Here is a 10,065-nt window from a genome sequence, read left to right on the forward strand (position 1 = left end):
CTGCAACCTCATAGCAAGCATCCTCCTCGCAGCTCACACTGCCATCCAACTTAGTGTCATCCGCAAATTTGGAGATATTACATTTAATCCCCTCGTCTAAATCATTAATGTACAGTGTAAACAGCTGGGGACCCAGCACAGAACCTTGCGGTACCCCACTAGTCACTGCCTGCCATTCTGAAAAGTCCCCATTTACTCCTACTCTTTGCTTCCTGTCTGACAACCAGTTCTCAATCCTTGTCAGCACACTATGCCCAATCCCATATGCTTTAACTTTGCACATTAATCTCTTGTGTGGGATCTTGTCGAAAGCCTTCTGAAAGTCCAAATATACCACATCAACTGGTTCTCCTTTGTCCACTCAACTGGAAACATCCTCAAAAAATTCCAGAAGATTTGTCAAGCATGATTTCCCTTTCACAAATCCATGCTGACTTGGACCTATCATGTCACCTCTTTCCAAATGTGCTGCTATGACATCCTTAATAATTGATTCCATCATTTTACCCACTACCGATGTCAGGCTGACCGGTCTATAATTCCCTGTTTTCTCTCTCTCTCCTTTTTTAAAAAATGGGGTTACATTGGCTACCCTCCACTCTATAGGAACTGATCCAGAGTCTATGGAATGTTGGAAAATGACTATCAATGCATCCGCTATTTTCAAGGCCACCTCCTTAAGTACTCTGGGATGCAGTCAATCAGGCCCTGGGGATTTATCGGCCTTCAATCCCATCAATTTCCCCAACACAATTTCCCGACTAATAAGGATTTCCCTCCGTTCCTCCTTCTTACTAGACCCTCTGACCCCTTTTATATCCGGAAGGTTGTTGGTGTCCTCCTTAGTGAATACCGAACCAAAGTACTTGTTCAATTGGTCTGACATTTCTTTGTTCCCCGTTATGACTTCCCATGATTCTGACTGCAGGGGACCTACGTTTGTCTTTACTAATCTTTTTCTCTTTACATATCTATAGAAACTTTTGCAGTCCGTCTTAATGTTCCCTGCAAGCTTCCTCTCATACTCTATTTTCCCTGCCCTAATCAAACCCTTTGTCCTCCTCTGCTGAGTTCTAAATTTCTCCCAGTCCCCAGGTTCGCTGCTATTTCTGGCCACTTTGTATGCAACTTCCTTGGCTTTAATACTATCCCTGATTTCCCTTGATAGCCACGGTTGAGCCACCTTCCCTTTTTTATTTTTACGCCAGACAGGGATGTACAATTGTTGTAGTTCATCCATATGGTCTCTAAATGTCTGCCATTGCCCATCCATTGTCAACCCCTTAAGTATCATTCGCCAGTCTATCCTAGCCAATTCATGCCTCATACCTTCAAAGTTACCCTTCTTTAAGTTCTGGACCATAGTCTCTCAATTAACTGTTTCGTTCTCCATCCTAATGTAGAATTCCACCATATTATGGTCACTCTTCCCCAAGGGGCCTCGCACAACGAGATTGCTAATTAATCCTCGCTCATTACACAACACCCAGTCTAAGATGGCCTCCCCCCTAGTTGGTTCCTCGACATATTGGTCCAGAAAACCATCCCTTATGCACTCCAGGAAATCTTCCTCCACCGTATTGCTTCCAGTTTGGTTAGCCCAATCTATATGGATATTAAAGTCACCCATTATAACTGCTGCACCTTTATTGCATGCACCCCTAATTTCCTGTTTGATGCCCTCCCCAACATCACTACTACTGTTTGGAGGTCTGTACACAACTCCCATTAACGTTTTTTGCCCTTTGGTGTTCTGCAGCTCTACCCATATAGATTCCACATCATTCAAGCTAATGTCCTTCCTAACTATTGCATTAATCTCCTCTTTAACCAGCAATGCTACCCCACCTCCTTTTCCTTTTATTCTATCCTTCCTGAATGTTGAATACCCCTGGATGATGAGTTCCCAGCCCTGATCATCCTGGAGCCACACCTCTGTAATCCCAATCACATCATATCTGTTAACATCTATTTGCACAGTTAATTCATCCACCTTATTACAGATACTCCTTGCATTAAGACACAAAGCCTTCAGGCTTGTTTTTTTAACACCCTTTGTTCTTTTAGAATTATGATGTAGTGTGGCCCTTTTTGTTTCTTGCCTTTGTTTACTCGACCTTCCACTATTGCTTTTTACCTTTCTACCATCTGTTTCTGACTCCATTTTACTTCGCCCTGTCTCGCTGCATAGGTTCCCATCCCCCTGCCATATTAGTTTAAACACTCCCGAACTGCATTAGCAAATGTTACCCCTAGGACATCAGTTCCAGTCCTGCCCAAGTGCAGACCGTCCCTTTTGTACAGGTCCCACTTCCCCCAGAACTGGTTCCAATGTCCCAGGAATTTGAATCCCTCCCTCTTGCACCACTGCTCAAGCCACGTATTTATTCTAAATATCATGCTCCCTCTACTCTGATTAGCATGTGGCACTGGTAGCAATCCAGAGATTACTACCTTTGAGGTCCTACTTTTTAATTTAACTCCTAGCTCCCTAAATTCAGCTTGTAGGACCTCTTCCCACTTCTTACCTATATCGTTGGTACCTACATGTACCACAACAACTGGCTGTTCACCCTCCTTCTCCAGAATGCTCTGCAGCCACTCCGAGACATCCTTGACCCTTGCACTAGGGAGGCAACATACCATCCTGGAGTCTCGGTTGCGGCCGCAGGAACTCCTATCTATTCCCCTTACAATAGAGGCCCCTATCACTATAGCTCTCCCACTCTTTTTCCCGCCCTTCTGTGCAGCAGAGCCACCCATGGTGCCATGAACCTGGCTGTTGGTGCCTTCCCCTGGTAAGTCATCTCCCCCAACAGTATCCAAAACGGTATATCTGTTTTGGAGGGAGATGACCGCAGGGGACTCCTGCACTATCTTCCTGCTCTTGCCTTGTGTCTTGGTCACCCATTCACTATCTGTCCTAACCCTTACCTGCGGTGTGACCAACTCACTAAATGTGCTATCCACAATATTCTCAGCATCGCGCATGCTCCAGAGTGAGTCCATCCGCAGCTCCAGTGCCGTCATGCGGTCTGTCAGGAGCTGCATTTGGACACACTTCCTGCACACCCAGTGTCCCTGATTTCCCACATAGCACAGGAGGAGCATGACACGGGTCCGAGCTCTCCTGCCATGACTTAACCCTTAAATTAATTTACTTACTAAAATTTACTTAAACACCAAACAGCTACTTAGTAGTTCGCTGCCAATTAAACCAATCTAAAAGTCAGTCTAAAAGAGAGTTATACTTACCAGTCGAACAGCCAACCACTTACCAGCTTGGTTTGACGTCACCTCTCGATTTCGCACCCCTCTATCTTTGTCTGCAGCTGGTTGGGCTGGTCTCTGGGCCTCCGTCTCCTACTCTCGCACTCCTTATCAGCTGCTCTAGTGTCAGCACTGGTAGGAAAAACAAGAGAAAACAGCACCTGCCACCCCCACTTGCCCGAACTCACCCACTTACCAAATTCACGAATGCCACTCTATGCTGATGCACTCCGTGCTCTGCACGAGCTGCCTCTTTTTACTCTGTATCTAGTTAACCGAGTGAACCTTCTCTGAACTGCCTCCAAAGCATGTATATCCTTTCATAAATATGGAAACCAAAACTGTCCAATAGGGAATTTACCCAGAGAGCGGTGAGAATGTGGAAGTCGCTATCACAGGGAGAGGTTGAGGCGAAGTGCATAGCTGCATTTAAGGGGAAGCTGGACAGACACAAGAAGGAGAAAGGAATTGAAGGAGATGCTGAAATAAAAACAGAAAATGCTGGAACTACTCAGCGGGTCAGGCAGCATCTGTGGAGAGAAAAACAGAGTCAACGTTTCAGGTCAATGACCCTGCGGACGTCTGACGAGTATTTCCAGCATTTTCTGTTTTTATTTTAGATTTGCAGCATCCGCAGTATTTTGCTTTTGCTGATCGGGTTAGAGGGGTGGGAGGCAGCTCGTGTGCAGCACCGAGAACCTAGCACAGGCCAATGGGGCCGAATGGCCTGTTTCTGTGTTGTACATTCTATGTAAAGTGTTTGTGCGTTACAGGTTTCATTTTACTTTCTCCATTTAAATGTAAATTCGCTTTGGGCAACGTTATTGATTAAACATTATTCTTTTTAGATAAACAGCTTGTATTTATATAGCGCCTTTAAGGTAGTAAAATATCCCAAGTTGCTTTTAAAGCTTTAAAATCTGACGCCGAGCAGTGTCAGGAGATATTAGGACTTGGTCAAAGAGGTAGGTTTTAACGGAAGGTCTTAAGGGAGGAGAAAGAGGGTTGGAGAGGTTTAGGGAGGGAATTCCAGAGCTTGGGGCCCAGGCAGCTGAAGGCACGGCCACCAATGGTAAAGCGATTAAAATCGGGGATGCGCAAGAGGCCAGAATTGGAGGAGTGCAGAGATCTTGGGGGAGGCGGGGGGGGAGGGCTGGAGGAGATTACAGAGATAGAGAGGGGCGAGGCCATGGAGGGATTTTTGCATAAGGATGAGAATTTTGAAATTGAGGCGTTGCCAGACCGGGAGCCAATGTAGGTCAGCAAGCACAGGGGGTGATGGGTGAGCAGGGCTGGGTGCAAGTTAATCACTTAAGAGGAAATCAGCTCTGCTGTGGTATGTGTAAATTGTGTTTGCCATTTACATGCAGGGTAGGTTTCAGGTAACAAGGACCAAATGAAATGGCAGACTCCAGCATTAACTATGGATGCATTTTGAGATCGTATCACTGCCTGGTTTTGGTTTCTGTTTAAACACCACAGTCGGCTCACAACACTACATTGTTAACCTCGTTTTTTCTATTGAGAAAGCCAGGAATAAATTTGGGTTTCCCTACCTTAACTTCTCCTTCTTTAAGACCATGTTTAAAACCTACCTCTTTGACCAAGCTTTTGGTCACCGATCCTAATCTCTCCTTGCGTGGCTTGGTGTTGAATTTTGTCTGATTTCGCTACTATGCAACTCCTTGCGATGTTTTACTACCTTAAAGGTGCTATATAAATGCAAGCTGTTGTTGTCATTATGTAATGAATGGAGGAAATTCAGGCAGGGAGGGTCACGCATCTGTAAGTGGACTTGAATGATTTTTCATCCACTAATTTAACTGGGGGAGCTCCCTTATGGCACTCGACCCTCCCTACCCATTCTCTGCATGTGAGGGTACACATATCCGGAAAGGATGAACAGTCTGGGTCTCTTTTCTCTTGGAAAAAAGGCTGAGGGGTGACCTAATAGAGGTCTTTAAAATGATGAAAGGTTTTGACAGAGTGGATACAGAGAGAATGTTTCCACTTGTGGGGAAGAGCATAACTAGAGGCCATCAATATAAGATAGTCACCAAGAAATCCAATAGGGAATTCAGAAGAAACTTCTTTACCCAGAGAACGGTGAGAATGTGGAACTCGCTGCCACAGGGAGTGATTGAAGCGAATAGTATCGATGCATTTAAGGGGAGGCTAGACAAACATGAGGGAGAAGGGAATAGAGGGTTATGCTGATAGATGCAAATGAGGAAAGACGGGAGGAGGCTCGAGTGGAGCATAAACGCTGGCATGGAGTGGTTGGGCCGAATGGCCTGTTTCTGTGCCGTATATCCCGTGTAATCCAGGTGATGCGCTACACCCAGGTGCAGGAAAAGGATATTCCACCCCATTCAGTTTGTGAAAAAGGTTAATCTGGATAGGGTGTGAATGGCGTAGTAATGACCAGCTGCCATTATAGACAAAGAGAGAAAAAAAAGGGGGGAAAACATAAGATGGGGGGAGGGAAAGGGAGCCAAAGATGGCCAGAGGTTATGGCCAGAAATTGTTGAACTTGATGTTGAGATCGGAAGGCTGTAAAGTGCCTAAATGAAAGTTGAGGTGCTATTCCTCGAGCTTGCGTTGAGCTTCATTGGAACAATGTAGGAGGCCGAGGACAGAGAGGTCAAGAGTGGGAGTGGAGCGGGGAATTAAAGTGACGGACTGAACGGAGGTGTTCTGCAAAGTGTTCACCCAATCTACGCTTGGTCGCCCCAATGTAGAGGAGACCACATCGTGAGCAGCGAATACAGTATACTAAATTGAGAGAAGTACAGGTAAATCGCTGTTTCACCTGAAAGGAGTGTTTGGGGCCCTGGACAGTGGGAAGGGAGGAGGTAAAAGGGCAGGCATTGCATCTTCTGCACTTGCACGGGAAGGTGCCGTGGGAAGGGGAGGGGATGCTGGGGGTGACTGCGGAATGGACCAGGGTGCCGCGGAGGGAGTGGTCCCTTCGGAATGCTGAGGGGGAGGGGAGGGGAATATGTGATTGGTGGTGGGATCACGCTGGAGGTGGAGGAAATGGCGGAGGATGATCCGTTGAACACGGAGGCTGGTGGGGTGAAAGGTGAGGACAAGGGGAACCCTGTCATGGTTCTGAGAGGAAGGGGAAGGGGTGAGAGCAGAGGTGCTGGAAATAGAACAGACACAGTCGAGGCCATGTTAACTACGGCGGAGGGGAATCCTCGGTTGAGGAAAAAGGAAGACATATCCGAGGTACTAGTGTGAAAGGTGGCGTCATCAGAACAGATGCAACGGAGACGGAGAAACTGGGAGAATGGAATGGAGTCCTTACAGGATGTGGGGTGGGAGGAAGTGTAGTTCAGGGAGTTGTGGGAGTCAGTGGGCTTATAGTGGATACTGGTCGAAAGCCTATCCCCAGAGATGGAGACGGAGAAGTCGAGGAAGGGAAGGGAAGAGTCGAAGATGGACCATGTGAAGGTGAGGGAAGGGTGGAAATTGGATGCAAAGTGAATGAAATTTTCTAGTTCAGGGCGAGAGCAGGAAACGGCACCGATAGTCATCAATGTACTGGAAAAAGAGGTGAGGGAGGGGACCCGAGTAGGACTGGAACAAAGAATGTTCCACATATCTCACGAAAAGGCAGGTATAGCTAGGACCCATGCAGGTTCCCATAGCAACACCTTTAATTTGGAGGAAGTGAGTGGAGTTAAAGGAGAAGTTGTTCAATGTGAGAACAAGTTCAGCCAGGGGGAGGAGGGTGGTGGGGGATGGGGAATGGTTGGGTCTCTGCTCGAGGAAGAAGCGGAGCGTCCTCAGGCCATCCTGGTGGGGGATGGAAGTGTAGAGGGATTGGACGTCCATGGTGAAAAGGAGACGGTTGGGGCCGGGAAACTGGAAACTGTTAAAGTGACAGAGGGTGTCGGAGGAGTCGCAGATGTTGGTGGGAAGAGAGTGGACAAGGGGAGAAAAAATAGAGTCGAGATCGGAAGAAATAAGTTCTGTGGGGCAAGAACAGGCTGAAACGATGTGTCTACCGGGCCAGTCCTGTTTGTGGATCTTGGGAAGGAGGTAGAGGTGGGCTGTGTGGGGTTGGGGAACTATGAGGTTGGTGGCTGTGGGGGGAAGATCTCAGAGGAGATAAGGTCAGTGACGGTCTGGAGAATGATGGCTTGATGTTCAGTGTGGGGTCATGGTCCAGGGGGAGGTAGGAGGAGGTGTCAGAGAGTTAGCCTGGTAGTTGGACGAGATTTGTATTCCCTGGAGTATAGAAGATAAAGGGGTGTTAAAGATAATTAAAAGATTCAATGGCGTAGAGCGAGAGAAACTATTCCCTCTGGTGGGGGGAGTCCAGAACAAGGGGGCGTCACCTTAAAATCAGGGGTGATGTCAGGAAGTACTTCACACATGGCACTGGGAATCTGGAACTCTCCCCCAAAACGAGGCCGGGGGGTCAATTGAAAATGTCAAAACGGAGATTGATAGATTTTTGTAAGGCAAGGGTATTGAGGGTCACGGAACCAAGGCGGGTAGATGGAGTTAAGATACAGATCAGCCCTGATCTGATTGAATGGGGGATCACGCCTCGAGGGGCTGAATGGCCTCCTCCTGTTCCCGTGAATACCAATGACGTGAAATGACAAATTTGACCTCAATTCCTCTGAAATTAATTTCCCGGTGTGAACAGCTTGGTTTGCTAACCGCTGCTAATTGTCATTGGTCCAACTCAGTTGGAGAGCTGAGTGGCTGCCAAGCTTATTTGCTCCTTTGTGAACCCCCATGGAACACACCAAAGCCAGGGTGACCAAGCTTCATGGACCGCACAGGTAGCTCGGGGGTGCCCCAGGTAACGTTCCCATCCCTGTCCCCGCTAATGTGCGCACATCTCCAGTTACTGTTGGAGCTCGGTGCGCTGGTTTAGGATGTGTTCAACGGTGAGCCCAATGGTTGTGGATCTTGGGAAGGAGGTAGAAGCGGGCTGTGTGGGGTTGGGGAACTGTGAGGTTGGTGGCTGTGGAGGGAAGATCTCCAGAGGAGGTGAGGTCCGTGACGGTCTGGGAAATGATGGCTTGATGTTCAGTGGTGGGGTCATGGTCCAGGGGGAGGTAGGAGGAGGTGCAAAAGTTGAACCAAGCAGCCGTGATCTAGTCGAATGGTGGAACAGGCTCGAGGGGCTGTGGATCCTGCAGTCCAGAAGCACAAACCAATCTGGGTTAGCCCGGGGATTCAGCGATTCCCGAGGTTTGGGGCCGTTTTAGCACTGCGTTTGGCGGGTTTTAGTTGGGGGGCTGGCAGTTCGATCTGTAGGGAGGGCATCAGTACCTCGGAGTTCCCAACATTTACCTTGTTCTTTCTCCCTCCTTCCAGAGGAAGTCAAGAAACTCTGTGCAACTCAGTTCAACAACATCTTCTTCCTGGATTAACGCTCGCTCGCTCGCTCATGCTCGCCCTCCTGTTGTAGCCTCGGGCGCAGGATGGACACGTGGGTGGGTGTCGATCACCTCGCCGGCGCGTGCGGCAATCTCGCGCTCCTACACTCCTCCAGTGACGAGCCCGGTGCCCTTGCTAACACCGCTCGACCTCGGAAGGCATGGCCCCGCCCCGTCTCACACACAGCAGATGCTGTCGGAGGGATTTTCCACGGAATGTAAGATAAATAGATTTTAAATATTTATGGCAACTGAATTAAAAGAATGTCGACTTTATCATTCCAATCTGTAATATATGGCAAGCCTGTACTGTAAAAAAAAAAAAATAAATTAACAGTAACATTTGAGTGAGATTTTAACTTCATTCCGATTGTGTCTCTATATTTTTGCTTTATTTATAAGTTAACCCTCACTTAGGAGGGCTGATCATTGGGTATTTTATAGAAAATTATATTCTCGGACATAACAAGATGGAGTGATCTTCCTATAATATGGGCCCTTTTTTTTTTACTTATAAAGTTGTAGGTTTATGCTTGAAGTGAGCTGTATTTATGACGAAGTGTTCTGGTTCAGCAATACTAAGTGTGGGTTACTGTAGTAAAGATTAGTTTGCAGCACCTGACTCTGTATTTTGTAACTTGGCCTTCGGGCAAGGCTGCGTACGCTGTAATATTTGCGGTCATGGACACTTGAAGTGAAATGTAATTATAATTTGAAGAATTCGTTTATTTTTTAAGAAAATCGAGTTAAGTGCTAACTAACGGTCACTTGGACATAGATCCCACATTTGTATTAAAACCTTTTATTAAAAGAAGAAATTAGTTTCAGAAACTAGACGCAGGAACTATGTGCATTATGTAAACATTTGTACATGAAATGGGCAGCTAAACTGACACAAAGGAGCCTCTTTTATAATAATGGAACAGAATAGTCCGTTATCACAAATATCTGATAGCTTCTCTTGTGTTTCCTGGTCTTAGTTGTGCACAGTTACATCATATCATAGGGTTTCCCAGCCTGATCGCTAGTTACAGATAGACGCAACCACCTAGACTTCATTGCAATACAGTATCTTAGAAACACAATCTTATCCTCAAATGTCATCTCTTTAGATGTGTGCTCTTGTATGTTGCATGCTGTAAATTCTCAATTTAATTTTAAAAAGTTAGCAAAACTTCAGTACAGTTACCTCAAACATCCAGTTTCCCCATCAGACGAGTACAGGCGTATACCCCGGACAGGTTGTGTTTTAGCGTTCAAGAACTCTGCCTCCTCATTTTCCCCACTTCCTCAAAGTAAAACGAAACGGGTTTGTCTGCGAGAACATGGTGCTGATTTATCCATGTAATGATGCATTTTTAAATAAATAAAAATCTATCTGCACTAA

The 10,065-nt window shown here is 46.7% G+C and overlaps 1 protein-coding gene across 2 annotated transcripts in view; it reads left to right on the forward strand.

The window, feature by feature from the left end:
• The window catches only part of ccz1 (CCZ1 homolog, vacuolar protein trafficking and biogenesis associated), a 66,363-nt gene extending 56,298 nt beyond the window's left edge, over positions 1-10,065 (forward strand). For both annotated transcript variants that reach the window (XM_070900771.1, XM_070900772.1), the window contains one exon: positions 8,617-10,065. In XM_070900771.1, coding sequence (XP_070756872.1) covers positions 8,617-8,672 — 56 coding nt within the window. In that variant the 3' untranslated portion in view covers positions 8,673-10,065. The remainder of the gene's footprint in view (positions 1-8,616) is intronic.

Source organism: Pristiophorus japonicus, chromosome 15 (assembly GCF_044704955.1).
Source record: "Pristiophorus japonicus isolate sPriJap1 chromosome 15, sPriJap1.hap1, whole genome shotgun sequence".
Classification (NCBI taxonomy): domain Eukaryota; kingdom Metazoa; phylum Chordata; class Chondrichthyes; family Pristiophoridae; genus Pristiophorus; species Pristiophorus japonicus.